Raw genomic sequence first — 23,671 nt, forward strand, 5'->3', positions numbered from 1 at the left:
TAGACCACATCATCACTTTCCATCAGGTGTGTTTGTGGTCAAGCACTTGCCTATCTATACTAATAAATAAAATTGAAGTGTCGTTAATGTTTGAACGGGCTAATCTTTAGAATGGCTAAACCTATTTTGACGGGACTTTCAAAGACAAGTCGAGGATTAACCAAGGATTAACATAGGCTACTTTTTAACCGACTTTGAAAAATGGAGTTGTGTTTTTCTACCTATGTACACTGATAATTCCGAGATTTTTTAACCGATTTGTGTAATTTTTTTTAATTGTAAAGGGAACTTTGCGCTATTGTTCCATAAAAAAATTGGATTCCAATCCTGATGCTGCAGGGGATCTGACCAATCCACGCGGGCGAAGCTGCGGGCATCATCTAGTAGTGAATAAAAATAAAGCTAGACTATCTTGCACGCTCCTTTTTTCCACGTCGTTTTTATGGTTCTTTACCCAAAGGGAACTGCCAACGGGACTGTATCGCCACAGTCTTACGATCTATGTATCGCTAAGCCTCCGTCCGTCCGTCCGTCTGTCTGTTAGCGGGCTGTATCTCGTGAACCGTAATAGGTACAGAGTTGAAATTTTTACAGAATGCGTATTTTGCCGCTATAACAAAAACTAGTAAAAAATTCACAAGGGATGTCATGAAAAAAAAATTTTTTTTCTCACCTTTTCTTTTTTTTCACCAGACGACAGAAATTCAACAAAACGCCAGCTACGGCGTTATCCTAAGCGACCAGAGTCTAGTGCTACAGAATGTGAACAGGACGGCATCAGGCGACTATAGCTGTCTCGCTCACAACAGCGAAGGCAGTGCATCTAGCAACTCTGTCTCGTTGCAAGTTCAGTGTAAGTACATAGTATATGCAGAAGTGTGAAAAGGATGGTTTCCCGGATACTACTGCTGTCATGTTCACAGTGATTCCGATTGGTTATGAAGTCCTGGTATCAAGCTTTGGGCATCGGGGCATTACAACGTTAGTTGTTTTAAGTTCAATGTAAGTTTAACTTCTTGATCGCTTATGAAGACCTGGTCGTAAAGGCTAGTGTTGCAGAAGTGTGAATAACTTAGTGTCGAGATACTACTGCTGTCTCGTTCACCACACACACAGTGAGGACAGTAGTGCAATGTAAGTTCAACTAGTTAAAAAAAAAAAAAAACTACTCTCCTACTACTTCTACTAGTGTTATGGAGCTCTGGTACCCTTTGGTACCAGAGCTCCATAACACTAGTAGAAGTATCTACTAGTAGTAGATCTAAAGTTTTTTTTGATCTGAAGAAAAGTCTGGACATCGGAGGTCTTCAGCGCTTTCGTTCATAAAAGCGAGAGGGAGGAAGCCTTTATAAACCTATTTAGGCTCACCGTCCAAGATCTAGGTGATACACTAACGTGTAACTCTGAATGATAGCCATAGAGGTTGGTTAGTTCTACATTGCTGCTTCACTGGGGGATAATAAAATATTTTTTCATAGAAAACCTTCAATGGATAAACATGAGCTGGGTAGCTATCAATGTTAGACACTGAGTTAGCGTCACCCTGCAGGACCGTCAGTAATATTTCTTCAGTTGTATGTTAGTAATTCAGGTTACAGGGGAGCTGGCATATTCGTATCGGACAAAAGTTCCATAAAAATCAAGAAATTAAAAACCTGGTAAAAAGCTCAAACAATTTGTAAACAGATGCTCCGCTTTGCAAGTCGGTAGAAGACGGGCAAGTCTTCGGCGCGCTGAAACTGGAGACCATCGAGCTGGTCTGCTCCGTCGACTCCAACCCTCAGCCGAACAACTTCGAGTGGATTTTCAACAGATCCGGGGACCAGAGCGAATTACCCCCAAGGTGACAAGATGTTACTATGTTATTTTTAGGGTTCCGTACCTTAAAATAAAAACGGAACCCTTATAGGATCACTTTGTTGTCTGTCTGTCTGTCTGTTCGTCCGTCCGTCGTGACAGATAGATAGACAACAAAGTGATCCTGTAAGGGTTTCGTTTTTCCTTTTGAGGTACGGAATCCTAAAAACTACAAATTTGTAAATTCTGTAAGCCGTGGATTTGAACTATGTTATTTTGCGATAAAATTACAATTTTAAATTACACCCGTGTGGAGTCGGGGCGGGTTGTTAGTTCTTTATATGAACAAACTAAATATGGCGTATGTTACATGATACATCCAAAAAGTGGGGGATCTCTGAAATTTTTTCGTTATCGTATCGAAGGGAAAAAAATCTGAGTTCATAAATACAAGTGTAAATTAAAAATTTATAACAGTGCACCCCCGACAAGTGATGGTTACAGTAACTAGAAAAGAGCTGATTACTTAACGGCTGAACCGATTTTCTTGGATTATAGCTAAGAACACTCTCGATCAAGCCACCTTTCAATAAAAAAAAAACTAAATTAAAATCGGGTCATTAGTTTAGGAGCTACCACACAGACACACACACACATGCCACAGACAGATACACAGATAAACACGTCAAACTTGTAACACCCCTCTTTTTGGGTCGGGGATTAATAATTTAAAATGTTAAAATACACCAACCGACAGAAAAACAATGTTATTTAATTTTGAAAACAGGTAGCATCGTTAGAGCTGCCAATAGATGGCGTTGTATTATTTCATATTGCGCTAACTTACCATGGTAGGTGTTCATCAAATACTCGATCGATATCTACTGACACCAAACTAATAATTGTTTTTTTTTTTTTTTTTTAATTTTTGGAGTTGATACTTCCCTTCGCTGCCCGCGCTGCGTGGTATCAACTATGAACATTATTTATCTCTACTTATAATAAAACTGTTACTGGACGACTTCTGCACATATATTTTGAAAATTTTAATCAGAGAAAACATTATTATCGATATAGACCCCAAAACATTTTTTTTTTCATTTTTGTCTACATTTCACGCGTATCTATGTATGTCTGTCTGTACGCGCACCTGTTGAGCCGTGATAAATAGCAGATAGATAGTCAGACAAAAATACAGACAGAAACACTTTCGCATTTATATGTAACTAGCTGATGCCCGCGACTTCGTTCGCGTGGATGTAGTTTTTTAAAAATCCCGTGGGAACTCTTTGATTTTCCGGGATAAAAAGTAGCCCATGTGCTAATCCAAAGTATAATTTCTACAGTATTACTATGTCACGCCTATTTTTTATATTATAATCATTTGTATGGTGTTCGGTATATTTTTTTGTGGACTTTTTTGTTATTTTTGTTTGTATTTCATTCAGTTATTCATGCTAGTACATATTACGTTTAGTATTTTTATCCCCCGACCCAAAAAGAGGGGTGTTATAAGTTTGACGTGTGTATCTGTGTATCTGTGTGTCTGTGTATCTGTGTATCTGTGTATCTGTCTGTGGCATCGTAGCGCCTAAACGAATGAACCGATTTTAATTTAGTTTTTTTTGTTTGAAAGGTGGCTTGATCGAAAGTGTTCTTAGCTATAATCTAAAAAAATTGGTTCAGCCGTTTAAGAGTTATCAGCTTAAGGTTATAAGGTTAGATAACCGTTAGGTTCACAAAGCTATTATATAGGTTCATAATATTATGTCAATAGACAAATGTCAAGCTGTCAAGATGTTTGAATTGGATGTTTTGGAAAACTCAAATACTTTGGATCGTCGGGGGTGTTATAAATTTTTAATTTACACTTGTATATACTTTAGCTTATATAATATTAAAATAATAACTATTTTTAAATAAAATAAAAGACGAAAATGCCGCTAAAAGGCCTGGATTTCGAGTGGGATCTGTACGTCTATGCCACGAAACTTGGGGCTCAAATACAAAGAAAAATTAGTTTAGTATAGAATAGATTTGATTTTTATTCAAATAAACTTTTATATACTTAACAGAGCTCTCTCCGTCACTCGTTTCATACAATCGTAGTTCCAATTTCATTTGAATATTAAGCAACCGAAGTCCATGAAATTTTGCAGACATATTCTAGAAACTAATATCTGTGTCTGTGGTGTTTTAGATTTTTCTAAAAATATGTAGTTTTAAAATTACAGGGGCTCAAAGATTTGTATGAAAATTTTTAAGACCGCGTAACTTTGAAACCGAATATTTTAACAGAAATCTGGAAAACCACAGACATAGATATTAGTTTCTAGAATATGTCTGCAAAATTTCATGCACTTTGGTTGCTTAATATTCAAATGAAATTCGGAACTACGATTGTATGAAACGAGTGACGGAGAGAGCCCTCTTAAGTACTTCTGAATCGTTAAATCCTACGATTTACAGTTACATTCACTCATAAAAAGCGCTACCTATGTTTTAACAATTTGTATTTATTTATCGATACGATTATCGACATATTTTTAAAAATTCCAACCCTAATGCAGTGGGTGTACGGGTTCATACGAATTCCCTTGCACCCACTGATGGGTGAAGCCGCGGTGGGAGCACGGGCCGCTTCCCTTAAACAAGTGCGAGTCAGACTCGCGCACTGAGGGTTCCGTACTCGGGTATTTTTCCAACCTTTTTCAAGATAAATCAAAAATTACTAAACATAAGAATAAATAAAAATCTGTTTTAGAATGTACAGGTAAAGCTCTTTCATATGATACCCCACATGGTATAGTTATCTAACTTTAAAAATTGAAACACATTTTAATATTTTTTAATATGATGTAACCACAAATTCGCGGTTTTTAGATTTATTTCTGTACTTGTGCTATAATACCTACCTACCTGCCAAATTTCATGATTCTAGGTCAACGGGGAGTACCCTATAGGTTTCTTTACAGACACGACGGACAGACAGACAACGAAGTGATCCTATAAGGGTTCCGTTTTTCCTTTTGAGGTACGGAATTCTAAAAAGACACCATCACGTTGGTGTAGAGTAGAAGAAATAGTGAGCCTTTATCCTTACATGACACATTACCTAGGTGTTCAGTTCAGACAATCCTTTACAACCCTACATTCGCGCTACTTTACAAAGTCCTAGTCAAAGTTCAAACTTGTAAGTTTTGCAAAGTTGGCAACGGAGCAAAGTAGCTATTTGTCTTTTTGAACGAATATCACTACATATACCTACTTGCTTGCTGTTTTATTACGTAATTAAAATTGGTAGAAGCAATTTTTTTAAATATAGCCGAAAACATTTAATTTTCATTAATTAATTGATAACTTGATAGTCCAACCTCGTAACGATGGATCAATGTGCATAAATCTGCATTTATAATTAATTAATCAATTAAATTAATTTATTACGTTAATCACGTAGGTACGGCAATGTAAACAAATATTCAACTACCTAGCGTGTAAAATCCAGGTATTAGTCTAAATGTAGTTTGCTAATTAAACCGCAATTCACTCGTGAATCAAGAAATTCGGAGCTTTTGACGACTTCCCTGGCGAAGTGATAGGCGCTGTGGTCGTCTTATTAGGAGGTCTCGGGTTCGATTCCCGGCAGGGGTTGCGAATTTTTAATTTTTAAATCTCTTGTCTGGTCTGATGGGTGGCTTCGGCCGTGGCTAGTTAATAGTTACCACCCTACCGGTAAAGCCTGCCGCCAAGCGATGCCGTGTAGAAACCAAAGGGAAATGGGTTTTATAAAAATGGGTTACCTTTACAGGTAGCCTTTACAGGTTAGCTCGCTACCATCTTAGACTGCATTGCCACTTACCACCAGGTGAGATAGCAGTCAAGGGCTAACTTGTGTCTGAATAAAAATGAGCATTATGATTTACTAATGCTGTTCAGGCTATTTCAATTTCTGAAAGCCTGTAATTAGGTATAACTTGTTTATTTGCCAACAGTTTGTACACAGCCACGGAGCACAATTCAGTGCTGCGGTACACTCCAACGGAAGACAAGGACTTCGGGACGCTGTCGTGCCTGGCCACCAACTCTGTCAGCAAGCAGGAGGTGCCTTGCACGTTCAACGTTGTTGCTGCTGGTAAGTGTAACTTGTATATTTGCCAACAGTTTATACACATCCATGGAGCACAAACAGGAGGTGCCTTGCACGTTCAACGTTGTTGCTGCTGGTAAGTGTAACTTGTTTATTTGCCAACAGTTTATACACATCCATGGAGCACAAGCAGGAGGTGCATTGCACGTTCAACGTTGTTACTGGTAAGTGTAACTTGTATACTATTTGACAAAAGAAGCATTCATCATATTCACAGTTGGTCTACTTTTTCCCACTGGTGGACTGCTGCTTAAGGATGCCCACTACGTTGAGAAACATTCGACAAAATAAAAAAAAATCTGTTCGTACCTACTTGAATTATCGTATTTGTTTGTGTTGTCACACTATGAAATATTTTATTACATAAATATACCTACATGGATTGTCTGTATTTGAACTGTGCTAGAAAAAGTTGCATAATTCCTAAAAAGCCGGCAAAGCATTGGCGGTTCCTCTGTTGCTGCAAAAGTTCATGGGCAGCGGTAATCACTTCACATCAGGTGACTCACTTGCTCGTTATTTATATTAAAAAAGTAACTTTTAAAGGCTGAAGGTTGAAAATATTCTCTAACAATCCAGATTGTTCCGTTTATTACACAGTGTTATTTAGGGATGGAAAGTTCAATTTTTTCGAAGTTCGAAAGTTATACAAAAAAGCTTCTCGCAATATTGTGATAAACAACTTTAAGGTTTCCTCTCTAACTTCTAAGAATATTCGATAACATCCATCACGGATATTTTTACAATATCTGTTATAACAAGTCTCCATAATTGGAGGCAAAAAACCTCAGAGGGCGCTAAACATTTTGAGTCACCAACCAATCACAAACGAAACTATGTTTTCTAATTGAATTTGCACATGCAAACTGTAGAATCAACTCCCATCGGCGGAGTTTCCACTAGATTACAAGTTACAACATGGGGTTACTCAAGGGACGGACCAACAAATTCCTGAAAGGCCGGTAACGCATCGGCGGTTCCTCTGGTGCTGCAAATGTTCATGGGCGGCGATCACTTAACATCCGGTGACTCGCCTGCTTGTTTGCTCGCTATTTTTTACTAAATAAAAAGAAAATTTAATTTCGTGCAATCAAACTGTTTTGATCTTCAGCTCCTCAAATGAATTATTCCATTGTAAGTTCGATACGATGATTTTAACTGTTTGTTCTTTAGGGCGACCCACTTCGTTACAAAATTGCTCAGTAGTGAATCAGAGTAATGGATTACAAGTGGAGTGCTACGAAGGCTTCGACGGAGGCCTGCCTCAAGTGTTCTTCATGGAAGTGCTGGAGCTACCCTCTCTGATTGTAAGTTATTTGACGAAGGAAACATTAAACGCTGTTGTGATATAGGGGAAATTATTTTGCCGGCGACTAAAAACTTAATCGGCGACTAATATTGGCACCTTATACCTAATATAAACTGGCAGCCACAAATAACCCTTCCTACATACATGCCCATCCATAACTTACTTGCATCTATACGTCAACACTAACGGCAGAAATTCATAAATAAAATCTATAATATAAGGCCTCATTCGCACGAGAGCTTTTTCAACGTCCGTTAAAAAAGCGTTCAAATAGAACTAATGCATTCCCAAGTATCTGTTTACACATCAACGCTTTCTTAACGCGCACTTTGTATTGTCAGCGCAACGCCGGGTTTTAACGCAACGCTTTTTTAACGCTCGTGCGAATTAGGGCTAAGATACTTAGAATTTATTTTTATTTCTGTTTTATTAAGTTTGTTATTATGGTTATTAATCACTATCCAGGTTTGTCATACTACTTTTGGTGCTGCCATAATGATTTTTTTTTAATTTGCCCCGTTTCTTTAGTTTCCACTTTCGTTAGTCAGACTAGCAAGTAGCAACGTTATTTGTCATATGTACGGTCTTTTTTTAATGTAAATCACCAGTAGTTCTTATCAAAGGATATCATGAATGTCCATAGTTGCGAGCGAACATGACGGCGAACTTCACACCAAGCTTCGAAGTCCAGGGTCTCGACAAAGGCCTGAGCTACTTGCTCAACCTCTACGCGGCTAACGCAAAGGGCAGGAGCGAAGTGATAACCCTGTACACCATCGCTGTCAGATCACCGGATAAGTATACTGGTAATTTCTTCTTTGCTCTTCTGCTCTCTTCTTATCTCTTCTCTTAACTCTACATAGTATAAAATAAATCGCTTCCCGCTGTGTGCGCTATGTACGCTTAGATCTTTTAAACTCTGCAACGGCTTTCAATACGGTTTTCATTAATATAATAGATAGAGTGATATAAATATAAGAAAATGGTTTATTATTATACGATACCTAGTTTAATATTGTTTGTGTAAAGTCGAAATGTGATGATATAATTGTTCAAAATGTCGGAAGAAATCAAGCCGACTACGACCGAAGATGCTGTCTTATTATTTTAAGTAAGTATAACAAAATAACCACAATAACACCACATTAAAATCTACATTGCACCAGTGCGAAGCCGGGGCGAGTCGCTAATTAAATAAATTCAGAAACTAGCTGATGCCCGCGACTTGGTCCGCGTGGTTTTAGGGTTTTCAAAATCCCTTGGAAACTCTTTGGTTTTCCGGGATAAAAAGTAGCCTGTCTGCTAATTTAGGGTATAGTCTATCTCTATTGCAAATTTTAGCTAAATCAGTAGTTTTTGCGTGAAAGAGTAACAAACACACTCGAATACACACAGACACACACACACACACACACACACACACACAAACTTACACTTTCAAAATATTAGTGTGACTAGATGATTCCCACGATTTAGTTTTCGTCTATTTAGGTTCAAACCTATTTTCCATGCATGCTATATTATGTTTTGATAATTCGCATTGTTTGTAGCACCGAGCAGCTTGCAGATGTGTGCTATATTTTACTAGATTTTAGTTAACGGTAAGGCTATGTTCACATGACAAAAATTTAACGCGCGTTTTCAAAACACGCGTATAGCAATAGCCATGTATTTTACACTAGCTGATGCCCGTGTCTTCATCTGCGTGGATTTAAATTTTGGAATATCCTGTGGGAGCTCTTTGATTGTCCGAGATAAAAGTAACCTATATCACTCTCCAGGTCTTTAAATATACACGTGATTGAAGGTCCAACAAACGAACACACTTTCGTAACACACTATTTATGATATGGGCAGCGAGGAGCGATTCAGTCGTCAGAGAGATACAGTCAAAATAAATGATTTTTATTTCATTTACTAGCCGATGCCCGCGACTTCGCCCGCATGGGTTTAGGTTTTTCGAAATCTCGTGGGAACTCTTTGATTTTCCGGGATAAAAAGTAGCCTGTGTGCTAATCCAAAATATTATCTATCTCCATTCCAAATTTCAGCCAAATTCGTCTATAAGTTTTTGCGTGAAGGAATAACAAACATACACACACATACACACAAACTTTCGCCTTTATAATATTAGAGTGAAGTGTGATGTGATTTATTTTTTGCCGTGCACTCAACGCGCGCTTTCCGCCTATCATCTGAACACGCTTTTAGTAACAAATTATTACATTAGTTCGTACTAACCCGGGCAAAGCTGGCACATATACGGTGTAATGTTGTTATTCTATTAATTAACCGGCAGCATAAAGGTCTTGTCAGTTTGTAGTACGCATGTCTAACTAGTTCATTGACCCCAAATAAGATAATTTAACTATGTTGATATATGTAGAGTATAAAATTTAGGTATTACCTACAATGACAAATATTTTCGTTTAAGTATTTAAGTATAACTAATAATAATTCATAATCCATTTATTTTTAGCTTAGAACATGGTACAGTACAAAATATTATTAGTTATGGATGTTTCTTACCAGACTGTCACACTTAATATTATAAAGGCGAAAGTTTGTGTGTATGTGTGTGTGTGTATGTTTGTTACTCTTTCACGCAAAAACTACTAGACGGATTTGGCTAAAATTTGGAATGGGGATAGATAATATCCTGGATTAGCACATAGGCTAAATCCACGCGGGCGAAGGCGCGAGTTCTACATATTTTAAAAGATGGTGAAAACTACAAAATGTTAATGAAAATTCAATTTTTATTTAATACTGTTACTATTTGATTGCCATGGCGAATAAGAGATTGCAAGCGCTTTCCGCAATAGCCCCCTCCGGGTCATTACGACTGCTGAGTATTTGTGCATCTCACGTCTCGACAGTGATAAATGGTAGGACGAGGGCTTTTTATTTTACCCGAAGATATTTCATCTTTGTCTGTTTTAACGCTGATCTGTATTTTTCACGAAAAGACTTCCCACTGGAGGTTGCTAGCACGCATTTTTGGTTGTACGTTCGAGTATTAAAATCCAATTATTGTATAGTTGTTCTACTTCACGAAGATCGCTAATCATCGTTGTAGTAGTAGTTATTGTACCAATGTGCTCATCGCCACGCATTCTACAGGGTGTATCCAGAACGCTAGCAAAAACGAAGACTGATGATAGTACTGATGATTACTGATAAAATACCTAAAAAAACTACGAAAACAAAAATTAAAAAAATCCCGTATTTTTAAAGTTCTAATGTGTTAGTCGAAGTGGGAAAGGATAAGTAGATGTTTGCTTCAATTAGGTATTGGAAGTAAAACCTCCACTTCTACTTCGCGCCATAGTAACAAGCAAACTGATTCAAGTATCTAATACTACTACCGGGATACCGGCCTGCCCGCTTATGATAGGTCTGAGCAAAGCAAAGCCGAACGATGAACACATGGTAGCGTTGCTCTTGTATTGCACGATTGGCATCGCTCAGACTCCAGTCCACCAATATCGTGTGCGGACAGGTCGGTGTTCCGCTAGTAGTAACATGTACTTAACTCAGTTCGCTTAAACATAATTGTCAATTTCGTTACCAGGTGCAAGCAATCCCTTCTCACTGTCGCCGATGATAGCATCCCTTCTGGCGATGGTGGCGCTTTTAAGCGTTGCAGTGTGCGCCATTATTGTGGCTGTATACCGAAGACATTTCGTGAGGGCACATGGAAAACAACCGCCTTCTACGTAAGTGATCTAAAGTCTTAACCTAATGAAATAAAAAAATTATAAATAGGTACCCAATAAGTAATTATTAAGTACGTTACGAAAGTAGGCAAGTCCAAAAACTCAAAAAAATGGTTAAGTGCGAGTTGGACTCAGAGATGGGTTCCGTACCAACATATAAAATGTAATTATCTAACCCTTTTTTTGTGAGGTGACCACAAATTGACGGTTTTAGGAGTTTTCCATTTACTTGTGCTATAAAATATTCCTATCTGCCTTTCATGATTCTAGGTCAACGGGAAGTACCCTGTAAATTTTGATTCCCTTGATGGGCTTTGATAGACACGACGGACAGACAGACAATAAAGTCATCTTATAAGATTTCTTTTTTTCTGAGGATACGGGACCATCAAAATGACTTGGATCTAAAAAGAAATAAGCATGTTATTATTATAAATAGAAAAGTAATTATTTCGTTAAAGTAAACAACTCCTATTTCCGAAAATACTGTTTTTTCGGAATAATACCTAATAATGGCGCCGCCTACCTGTGCTTTTATAAGCTACACTGCCTTGCTATCAATAAAGGTAACACAACAAAATAAAGATAAAACACATTGCAATAAACCGTGCGTAAGTAAAAATAAAATTAATTATTTTTGAACCAATCAAACTTGTTTTTAACCCCCGACCCAAAAAGAGGGGTGTTATAAGTTTGCCGTGTGTATCTGTGTATCTGTCTGTGGCATCGTAGCTCCTTAACTAATGAGCCTATTTTAATTTAGTTTTTTTTGTTTGAAAAGTGGCTTGATCGAAAATGTTCTTAGCTATAATCCAAGAAAACCGGTTCAACCGTTTGAAAGTAATCAGCTCTTTTCTAGTTACTGTAACCTTCACTTGTCGGGGGTGTTATAAATCTTTAATTTACACTTGTGTCTTTTCTAACAGGAATGCTCTATACTCGGAAGGCAGTATCGACTCGTTCCCAAAAAGAGACACTCTCCCTTCATACACGGCGTCTCCAAAAATGGACTATAGCAGTCGATATGAATTGAAAATGGATGGGGAGGAAGACGATCCTGATATTATTCCTGTACAATTCGGTAATTGGTCCATTCTAGCACTAGTGCGAAAAGTTAACAATTGCAATTAAGTTGGGTTGATGGATAGCTTCATTTCTCAAATCGTTTCGAAAAGCGGTCTGAAGTCGTTGAGTATTAACTGAAAATAGATGGTGATGAAGATGAATCATTACATAAAAATAGATCATAAAATAGTATAGTAATGTATATTAATATTATTTTAAATTGTTTATGCAACTTATGTGGAGATAGTGAATTTTATTATCTTATTTGTACTATTTATGATTAGAATCTCGTTCTTTTATATTCCACCACATATTATCATTGGGAGAACAAGGTACCTAGCTAGTGAAATTCCTCAGCATATTTTCAAAAATAATATTATGACACAAGTGCGTAAATATTGTAATTCAGTGAACTTTGTAATGAAAACCCAATGAATTAACATTATGTGTACATTGTACCCACATAACATTAAAGGCGTTACCAAGTAACATCAACATTAAGTCTGTACTTACTTAAAGGCTTTACAGCTGGAAATGTTCAGGAGCATTATTACAACTAACATTATTTCACTTTCCACCGAACTGTAATTTTGCAGAAAGCTTTTGCTAGAGGAATACAATTCAAGATCTTATTGGTACTGGCAACGAAAACAGAAAGATAGCTTTTAATAATAGATAATAATTTAAATCATGATAAAATGAAGGTTGTGTTTTACTTGAACTTTAAAAAAAATGTTATTTGTTTTAAAGTTTGTTACGGGTTTTGCCAAATGGGTCATGTCAAAATGTACCAAGCCACGTTGCATTGATTTCAAGAATATTTAACAGGGCTCTCTCCGTCACTTACTCCATACAATCGCAGTCCCAACTTCATTTGTATATTAAGCAACCAAAGTCCATGAAATTTTGCAGATATATATTCTAGTAACTAATATCTGTGCCAGTGGTGTTTTAGATTTTTCTAAAAATATGTAGTTTTAAAATTACAGGGGCTCAAAGATTTGTATGTAAATTTTTAAGACCGCGTAACTTTGAAACCGAATATTATAGCGGAAATCTGGAAAACCACAGGCATATATATGAGTTCCCGGAACGTTTCCACTATATTTAATTGAGTATGATTGGTTAGTGTGCCAATGAGAGACGAACTACGTTTGTATGGAGCGAGTGACGGAGAGACCCCTCAGGAGTTTATTTGTAGTTGATGTTTTAAAAGTATATCTTGTATCAAAACGTATGTTTTTTTCATAGACAAAAAGCCGCTAGATGACTACAGTAAGCCCAAAATAGGAATGGAAGGAGACACTATAAAAATCTACAGTGATCACAGCATTATACTGCCAAATAGTGGCGTAAGTATAGCTTTTATCCGTTTTTCTTTCTCTGGAAGCAATCATGACCCTCAGTTTTCCTCATTACTGTGGGTCATATTTCCTTCCATTAATTCAAAATGGTGGTGTTTTATGGGCGGTATAATAATGCTGTAGATTTCCAGATCCTTCTGAAATACGACTCTTTCTTTCTACGACGTTCTTCTCGGTAGGAAAGGCATTCCGAACCACGAGTGCAAATGGTATGAGCAGATTCAAAAAAAAAAAAGATGCATTTGACGATTCAAAAGTACTTGTAAAAGTGTATTTTAATATAAATATTTCTATTCTATTCTATTCTTAGGTTAACAATTATTGTCATCGGAATATTAATTATGTTAATGATAATTACCTACTGGGAACAAATTGCAATTTAACGTGCTCGCTGACGTACGGAAGTAAAAGCCAATTTCGGACAACGAAAATTGGTTAGCCATTTTGGTCAGTATTGCTTAACCAGCACGATCGAACTAAATTGCATTAACATTTAACAGATTATGCACACAAGGTATACAAGAAAATTATAAGCTTACTAGCTGATGCCCGCGACTTCGTTCGCGTGGATGTAGTTTTTTAAAAATCCCGTGGGAACTCTTTGATTTTCCCGGATAAAAAGTAGCCTATGTGCTAATCCAGACTATAATCTATCTCCATTCTAAATTTCAGCCCAATCCGTCTAGTAGTTTTTGCGTGAAGGAGTAACAAACATACACACACACACACACACACACACACACACAAACTTTCGCCTTTATAATATTAGTGTGATACTTTGACTGACTAATCTATCAACGCACATCTCAAACTACTGGATGGATCGGGCTGAAAGGCTTGCAGATAGCTATTATGACGTAGACATCCGCTAAGAAAGGATTTTTGAAAATTCAACCCCTAAAAGAGTAAAATAGGGGTTTGAAATTGGCGTAGTCCACGCAGACGAAGTCGCAGACATTAGCTAGTTTGCTAAACTTCTAAAACACACAAAATTGTATGGTACAACGTGCATCTATAACATGACATAGGTACTTCAACTTACGATCCATTTCGACGCCTGAGCATCTTCAGAAGAGCCAGAAGATTCACATCATCATCATCGTCGGGCCCCATCGTCGGGCCACTACTGAGCGTGGATCTCCTCTGAGAAAACTGTGCTAAAATTGAGTCCACCTGATTTCGACCAAAACGATATAATTACAATGAAATTTCAAGTTTATTGCCCCTCCTGGATAATTTCACTTCGTGCAATTACCCCATTTTGTTCGCCAGCTCCTCATTATACTTTTTGTCTTCTCACAGAGCATATCATTCGTGAACCGAGGGGTAACAGCGAGGGGAGTGGACATATCGGCCTCTAGACATGAAGTGGTCACCGCCTCGAGGAAAGTCCGCGAGAGCTGCATATAGGACGACTCCTCCACCTACCTGTAAATGTAGATAGTGAAATGGACAATGTTTTTTAATGTGATCATAAGTGTTATAAAAACTCAAGTTTTTTGTGTAAAATACCATTAAATATGAAGGATTTACTAAATGACGGTTATTTTAAGTGGTTGAGGTACTATATTGATAAATATTGAAATACTGTATGTGCTTTTGTTGACCAGTGAAAATTTTGTAAACGACAAGCAGTTTATATTAAGATTGGAAATCTAAAATAGCATAACAGCGAAGTCAGTAAAGTTTTATTAAATTTTGAATTGTTATTCTCAAGTGGTCTCAAGTTTGATACCTGTCAATTTTAGGCTAGGATAAATATTAATATAATTCTAGACAATTTTTGTAAAATGTTAAGAGTTTAGTCTATTGCAGTTATTTTAGAATATGACACGTTTTTAACTAGCTGACCCAACCCGGCCTCGGTCGTGTGATTTTTTTTACTATTAATTAATTACTTACTACTTACAGCATCCATTTATAATAAATTAATTTATAATAAATTAATTTATAATAAGTATAAATTAAAAATTTATAACACCCCCGACAAGTGAAGCTTACTGTAACTAGAAAAGAGCTGATAACTTTCAAACGGCTGAACCGATTTTCTTGGATTATAGCTAAGAACACTCTCGATCAAGCCACCTTTCAAACTAAATTAAAATCGGTTAATTAGTTTAGGAGCTACGATGCTACAGACAGATACATAGATACACACGTCAAATTTATAATACCCCTATTTTTGGGTCGGGGGTTGAAAAGAAAATTAAAAAAAAAAAGTTCTAGAGTCACTACCAAAATAGGTTTTCCAATATAGATACCAAAACTTTATTGAAAAAGCTCCAATATTGTGTGTGGGTGTTTGCAATTCAGAGTTTGTTTTAAATAAAATTCTAATAGAAACCATTTCGTGGGCAACAAATTGACTGGAAAATATTTGCGACGAGATTTAGCCCACGATTTGGCCCAGGATTTAAATGTTACTGCTAGGTATGAAAGTTCATAGGGTACGGGTCTCTCCGTCACTCGCTCCATACAAACGTAGTTCCAATTTCATTTGAATACTAAGCAACTAAAATCCATGAAATTTTGCAGACATATTCTAGAAACTAATATCTATGCCTGTGGTTTTCCAAATTTCTGTTAATCTATTCGGTTTCAAAGTTACGCGGTCTTAAAAATTCACATACAAATCTTTGAGCCCCTGTAATGTTAAAACTACATATTTTTAGAAAAATCTAAAACACCACAGGCACAGATATTAGTTTCTAGAATATGTCTGCAAAATTTCATGGACTTTGGTTGCTTAATATTCAAATGAAATTGGAACCACGATTGTATGGAGTAAGTGACGGAGAGAGTCCTGTTAAGTGTTAATATTAATATTATGTACGTCTCCCAGGTTACATAGTGGCTTGCAGGTCCCGTAAATTAATAGTTCATTTTCAGGGTTGCCAACAAGACTTCTGTAGGTTCTTTCACCAATAGAAAGCTATATTATTCTTGAGAAACATAGGTTATATTTAATTTTCACGAAATGTTTTTGACACCAATGAGGAAGCTACCAATAACACCCACTACAACTAACATATATATATAATATATATACATATATTAGCACTCACTAGTCACTACAGCTAGTAGGTAGGTATAGCTGTATAGGGTTCGCTTTGATCGAAATCCTGCTAACGATATAATGGCACACCACACGTCTACATTTGCACGATGTTCATTTAGGGTGTGTTTCCACTGGAGATGAACGGAGACGAACTGTTATACAGGGTGTGTGTAGAACGCTAGCAAAAACGAAGACGGGTAATTAAGTACTGATGATTACCACAAAAAACGAAAAAATCAAAAAAATCTGTGTTTTCTAAGAGTTTGCAATGTATTGCAAATAAAATATCTGACTGACTCTAGCGGTCAACGAACGCTGCGTAGATAAGTGCCCCGGGGTCAATGCAGCGTCGTAGGAGGGACATTTTGTATGCAGTATATTGCAGGTTTGAAAAATACTAAATCATTAAAACTACAAATATAAGTTTGTATTGGATTGTGTTTAGGTAGTATAATAATAGCACTAAGTCGAGTTTCTTGTTGGTTCTTCTCGGTAGGAACGGCATTCGGAACCAGTGGTAAATTGTTTGACGATTCAAAAGCACTTGTAAAAGTTTATTTGAATAAAAATCTATTCTATTCTATTCTACTAAGTTTTTGCTAGAGTTCAGCCTCTATTATTATAGTTTTGGATAAACACCATTTTCGAAATAATGTTTAATAAAACATCTTAATATTGAGTGTCCACACTGAAGTCTGAATATACGTAGTTAATTGATTGTTCAGAATAAATCGAATCTCAATATTTAAGTAGGTAATACAAGAATCTGGGTCAACATGACGTAAATTGCGGTCTAGTTCTAATTAATATTTAACAGCTAAGCGGTTTAGTTGTAATAACCTACTTGCATAAATACACGCTGATATAACAGAACCAAGACAAAATGGTAGGTACGTGTAGAAATAATTTAAAACTTACGCCAGACTTAAGGCTGTTTTACGCTAGAACAACAATGCGACAATGCGGGATGTTTAAGGCTGATTTACACGGCAAAAATCGTGATTATTCCTCATAAAGAGACGGAGACGAATGCCTCCTCATTGTCAAAATATACAGGTTTTTTCAGACGGTTGCTCTCGGATATCGGTTGCATAAAGACAGCTCCGTTGTCTCTGTGCTTCTACCGTCTCAGGGTCAGTGGAAACTCACCCTAACATTTGTACGTCGTTAATTTATGCATGCACTTCCTGTTACAATATTGACAAAATGAACATTCATACCTGTGTCCACAGCCGTCCTAGAATGCATGATAAATTATTGTTGTGGCATTCGAATCGTATATATTACTAGCTGATGCCCGCGACTTCGTTCGCGTGGTTGTAGGTTTTTTAAAATTCCCGTGGGAACTCTTTGATTTTACGGGATAAAAAGTAGCCTATGTGCTATCCAGGGTATAATCTATCTCCATTCTAAATTTCAGCCCAATCCGTCTAGTAGTTTTTGCGTGAAGGAGTAACAAACATACACACACACACACACACACACACACACACATACAAACTTTCTCCTTTATAATATTAGTGTGATTTAAAACGTAAACTATTTACTGGTCACATTGTTGAAATACAGCAGAATAAATAATATCTGAGTCGGTTCGCCAAAAATCTGCGTAATCACACATCAAGTAAAAAACATAACACATACATTCCACAAAGACATTTTTTTTACAAATTAGGAATAAGTAGGTATGATGAGCTCTCCCCGACGTGAGCCGAGTTTTGGTGTGGGGAAGGATGCTAAAGTTTCATTTATGCCAGAGCACAATAACCATTGTGCTACATTGCGGCATGACACAGGACCGCATGTTACAAGACCGTATGGTAAGTAGGTACAATAACGCATATGTATATAGTATATACGCATATTGTAGCAAAAATGTGCCGGAATGGCAACACCATGCATAACGCGGTTGGAACCCTCGTAGCTATAATTTTAAGTTTACGGAATTAATTATCACCACTATATTATTTTAACGATTTTGACCATCAAAAAGGGCAAACGAGCAGGCGGGTCAACTAATGTCAAGTGATTACCGCCGCCCATGGACCGCAGCACTAGAGAAACCGTTGATGCGTTTCAAATGTTACCCATTTTGAATGAATGACTTTGACTTTGACTTTATTTTTCAATTCTACACATCACAATGTTACATTGGCGTAAAATACACTGCTGTAGCATGTCTGGCGTAAAATGGCCTTAACTAAATTGTCGCTTACGAAAAAGCCCCAAAGCAGACGTTATTATGCGTTGAGTCTGCCTGAAAATCAGACAATTACGCATAATTAGATATTTGATTCACATAAAAAAACAGTCACCTGCGTTATCTACAAATAGGTAGTTTGAAAAACGTATCATATAATATTTTAGTTTGTAAATAAATTATTGTAAAAGTTCTAAAATAACTGCAATATAAAAAATGATGTAAATAAATTAGATAAGGTTAAGCTCTACGCACATCGACCATCGACTACTTTTGTCTGAGTGTCTGACTTACGATTGCTTGGGTCCACTCTTGGGATTCAAAAAATGATTCATAGATATCGCGAATCGTATGGCCGGCGCAGCGGCGGCAATCAAACAAATAATATCATTCTTATTCTACACATTTCCGCTAACCCGAATGGTTCGCATTTTTATTATAGATTTATTTTTAAACCCTCAGGAATCTTTGTTCTACTAGGATATGTCTAACACACCACAGGAAGAAGATGTGAAGACTGTTCACTGTCACAGAATGCCGCGTCTGCCGGATTTGCCAAACTCATTTAAAAGTGCGCCAAACCCAAAACTTTCGTCGAATCCCGAATAGTGTGACCAGTTTAATATGCCATACCTACCATAAGCGAGCGTCTGACTTCACAAGTCACGATTGAGTGACACAAAATAAAATCACCGCTATGCTAAAGTAAATAAAGGTTAATTTATATTGTTTTCAAGAAAGACGCGTTGCTTCAGTTTTACTTGTATTGTTTTAAAGAAAACCAGCTTTACCAGAGTACCTTGCGCTAGACGTTCAAGCAATTTTTAGCAGTCAATGTGCGTTCAGCCTTAGATAAGATAAATTTGAATCAAGTTGGTTGTTACACAAGATAAATAAAATTGTTGAATGAAATATTTTAGGCCAAATTGACTGAGGAGTAAATAGTGATATCTATGATTGTGAATGTTTTATTATAAAAATAAATTATTGGAAATGTGTGGTGTTTTCATTTGATTTATATTTAGCCTTAATAGCTCAACGGCTAAGGAGCGGACAGGATTCCGAAAGATCGGCGGTTCAAACCGTACTTGCTCATATCACAAGCTTTAGGTCGTTTGTGCACTTATTCGTATTTAATTCATATTCGTTTTCGTAAAAATACGAATCGATCAAATACGAATAAGTAAGTTTACACGCGTAACTACGTACGTTTTGTATGAAGGCCACTTTGAATCGTACTTTTACGAAAACGAATACGAATTGAATCCAAATCAGTGCACAAACGCTTGCACTTAGTTGGAGGGGAAAGGGGAATATTAGTCATAATTACATGACTACTATTCATTTCAAAAATAATTAAAAAAATATTGACGATCCTGGTAATGAGCGCTGTGGTATAAGTGGTTATAAGTGGTAGTTCTCGGGTTCGATTTCGGACAGGAGCAAATTTTTAATTTATTAAAACCTCCATTCACTTTAGCGCGCTTCTAGGTATCTTGAACTGGAGAAAATAAGCCACAAACACTGTCAAGGAAATAAAGATACATTTCACTAATTAAACCAAGAAAACCATTATATTGCGCGATAATCCTACCTAGCTTAGAGAAAAAAATCCTTGCGGAGTACGAGACTAAGAATGCACTTAGACAATTGAATGCAAATAAAAGGTAATTGTATACTTACGGGCGCAAAAGCCTTTAGAGCCGCAAAAGCCGCAACGAAATTTGATTTCTTAGGCACCACCTACGGAGTAATAACGAGGTGTTGCTACTTAGTTTTTTAAAATTTAAACTCCGCTTTTTATGCTTGAAATTGCCATAATGACGCGTGTCGCAGAGGCATACCGTTTTTTATCCCGCTACAATTAAGATTTCACGTGGTGGTAAGTGATGAAGCAATCTAAGATGGAAGCGGGCTAACGCGGAAAAGATATGGCAGTTTATTAAACCGTTATCGGTGTCTACGCGGCATCGTACTGGAATGCTTAATCGCTTGGCGGCACGGATTTGCTGGCAGAATGGCAACTAGCCATGGCCGAAGCTGCCCACCAGACTAGACCAGAGTGAATTTAGAAATTATGTTTTCCCACATTGTCCTGCCAGGAATCGAACCCGAGACCTCCCGCTTAAAAGACCACAAAACTCACCACTGAGCCAGGGAGGTTCTCAAAACCGTACCGAGAAGCCAACCTACTCCACGTATATTATTACAGTTGACAGTAAGACAATTTTAAAAAATTTCTTATGATAATTTTAATTTGCACCCTGAGGCTCTGGCAAATTTTGTGTCTCTTGCGGCTCTTGCGTCTTCTGCGGCTCTTCCGGCTGAGTGCGACGACCTTTAGATTCTTCAGAATGCACTTAGACAATTCAATGCAAATAAAGGAAAGCGTGTAAATAGAAGGCAGACGACAAAAGAACAACACAACAGTTAAATAGGGGGCGACGTACAATAGACCGGCCAGTGATCCCAATCCTTGTGCAATGTTGCTCGAGAATTTTCAGCTATTTTAATGTTCTTTGAAAAATTTAAATAGAAATTCTGTTAAAATTAGTTTTGGCTGGTGAAAAACTGTTCAATAATGTAATTCTATAAACCCATATAGAGTGTGCTATTTTTTTACTGGGACAGTATGGAGAAATCCAAAACTATAGGAGATACAGGGAAACTGTCCAAGGAAAGTTCAGCTCTTTTTTCATGAAAACAATTTTGGCATATAAAATTTTTTGGTCAAGCGTGAGTGGTCCATAAAAATCTATGAATATTTTTTTTTAATGCCGATCGGCTCAGTTTCATGTAAGAATCATTTTTTTGTATCGGCAAAAATCGGGACAGCAGAAGTTGGTCAAATTTAAGTAAACATTTTCATTGATACCTATTTCATTGATTTTTATGGACAACTCTAGCTTGACCGAAAAATTAACTATGCCAAAATTATTTTCACAATAAAGAGCCGAAGTCTCTCTTCAGACAGTTTCCCTGTATCTCTTATGATTTCCCCATAATGTCCCATTTAAAAAACACACTTTATACTGTATACCAACTAAACGAAAACGGTGATAGATAGCCTAGTAGTTAAGATTTCGCCCTTCCAGTCGAGGGGTCCGGGATTGATCCCAAGCACGGACCTCAAACCGGTATGGTGCATTTTTGAGCTATTAATATAATAATAATACTTACTTATCACTTGATTTAACAGTGAGGAAACCTGCATGCCTAATGTTCTCAAAGGTACGTGAAGTCCGTCGATCCACACGTCTTAGCTAGGGTGGTAGACTATGGTGAAACCTTTCTTATTTTGAGAGGAGACCCGTGCTCTGTAGTGAGCCGATGATGGGTTCCATTTAGTGGTGCTCAATAAAGATACAAGTAGCGCCACAATGGTTCCATCGTTGTAAAAGATGCTTTAGCATCATAGTGCGTATGCCTTGTACGAGATGGCAGCACTGTCTCTAAAGTATTCTTGCTGAGGAAACCTGAACCTTATTTCTAGGGCTGTATAACTTATTTTATAATCATATAATTTTATTTTTATTTATAAAATTAGTAGATTATTAGACAGGTACTAACTACTAACATTATCCTTTTGTTTTCATTACTCCTTCGGAGCTATATTTCTTAAAATTAGGTATTATGTACTAATAATAGTGATCGGCCATTCTTATTATATCGTTTGGCCTACAATAATAATTGTTTATGGCTCCTCTCTTCTATAATCAAGGGTCTATAGTCTATAAAGTGGCGTGTTACACAGAGAAAGACTATGTATTATTTTTAATTTAAGCGCTTTGAGAACTTGCTGTTTGTATACCGACATAGAATAAATAAGTAAATAAAATATTGTTATTATTTGACACACAACCACACCTAAACATAATATCATTATTACCTGTTACAAGCTCCTAACCAAGTACCCACTCTGATAATAACCAGCCGATAACAGTAAATTCAAAACAAATAGAACGAAAGTATCAAAATGACAATGGACGGATAAAATCCTTTTCTGGCCATTGTACCGAGGGCTAAATACACCGTTTTTGATTCAGTTCCTCAATTTAATTGCTCGACGGAGAGCTGGAGACGGTAGAAGAGATAACAAAAGCCATCATTAAGCACTCATTTACGTACCAAATGCAAAAATAACCATTGTTTCATGAGATTGAAACGTATGGATACGGTTACATGAATTAAGTTAATGACAAGTGAAAATTAAAAATTTATGACACCCCCGACAAGTGAAGGTTACACTAATAACTAGAAAAGAGCTGATAACTTTCAAACGGCTGAACCGATTTTCTTGGATTATAGCTAAGAACTCTCGATCAAGCCATCTTTCAAACAAAAAAAACTAAATTAAAATCGGTTCATTAGTTTTGGAGCTACGATGCCACAGACAGACACACAGATACACACGTCAAACTTATAACACCCCTCTTTTTGGGTCGGGGGTTAAAAATGCACTAAATTACAGCTGTAATTAATTTATTTCTCCTCTACACTTACCTATCAATTTACCAACTTAAGTCAAGTCTGCTTACCCATCACGACCGATTGAATGATATTATATCAGAGTGAACTAGAGTGAGGGATCTCTCGGATTGAACTTCAATCTTTGATTTGATGAAAACTTGATGGCAAAGCCGTAAAATATCTTGTAACACTCACCAGGAGCTAAGCTTTTACTGCTTCGCTTCTGTCGAAGTTATGAGAGCTTCACTTCTGTCTAAACAAGAAGCGGAGGAATATTTATTAGTTGCTTTTTTGCACTTAAAGTCACTACCTCAAACTTTTAGAAGTTTCACTACATAAAAAAAAAAAGAAAAAAAAAACCGACTTCAAAAACTCTAAAAAGTAAAAAATAATTTTTGTCGTTCTTATTTTTCTTTTGATTTTTTTTTATTTCACAATTTTTAGTGGCCCCACTGTATGTACTATAATATGCTAAGCCCAGTTAAAACCCTACAGTTTACTAAGCTATTACACTGATCGCGAGCAATTTGCTCTTATCCATT

General features: G+C 36.8%; 1 protein-coding gene across 1 annotated transcript in view; it reads left to right on the forward strand.

Annotated features, from left to right (window-relative positions):
- The window catches only part of LOC123874840 (nephrin-like), a 107,841-nt gene extending 92,540 nt beyond the window's left edge, over positions 1–15,301 (forward strand). Inside the window, exons 9-17 of the mRNA XM_045920361.1 lie at positions 694–853; positions 1,687–1,843; positions 5,790–5,929; positions 7,118–7,251; positions 7,897–8,059; positions 10,828–10,972; positions 11,899–12,053; positions 13,289–13,389; positions 14,704–15,301. Of these exons, the coding sequence (XP_045776317.1) occupies positions 694–853; positions 1,687–1,843; positions 5,790–5,929; positions 7,118–7,251; positions 7,897–8,059; positions 10,828–10,972; positions 11,899–12,053; positions 13,289–13,389; positions 14,704–14,811 (1,263 nt within the window). The 3' untranslated portion in view covers positions 14,812–15,301. The remainder of the gene's footprint in view (positions 1–693; positions 854–1,686; positions 1,844–5,789; positions 5,930–7,117; positions 7,252–7,896; positions 8,060–10,827; positions 10,973–11,898; positions 12,054–13,288; positions 13,390–14,703) is intronic.
- Positions 15,302–23,671: the final 8,370 nt, after the last annotated feature.

The sequence above is a fragment of the Maniola jurtina genome, chromosome 19 (genome assembly GCF_905333055.1).
Source record: "Maniola jurtina chromosome 19, ilManJurt1.1, whole genome shotgun sequence".
NCBI classification, from domain to species: Eukaryota; Metazoa; Arthropoda; class Insecta; order Lepidoptera; family Nymphalidae; genus Maniola; species Maniola jurtina.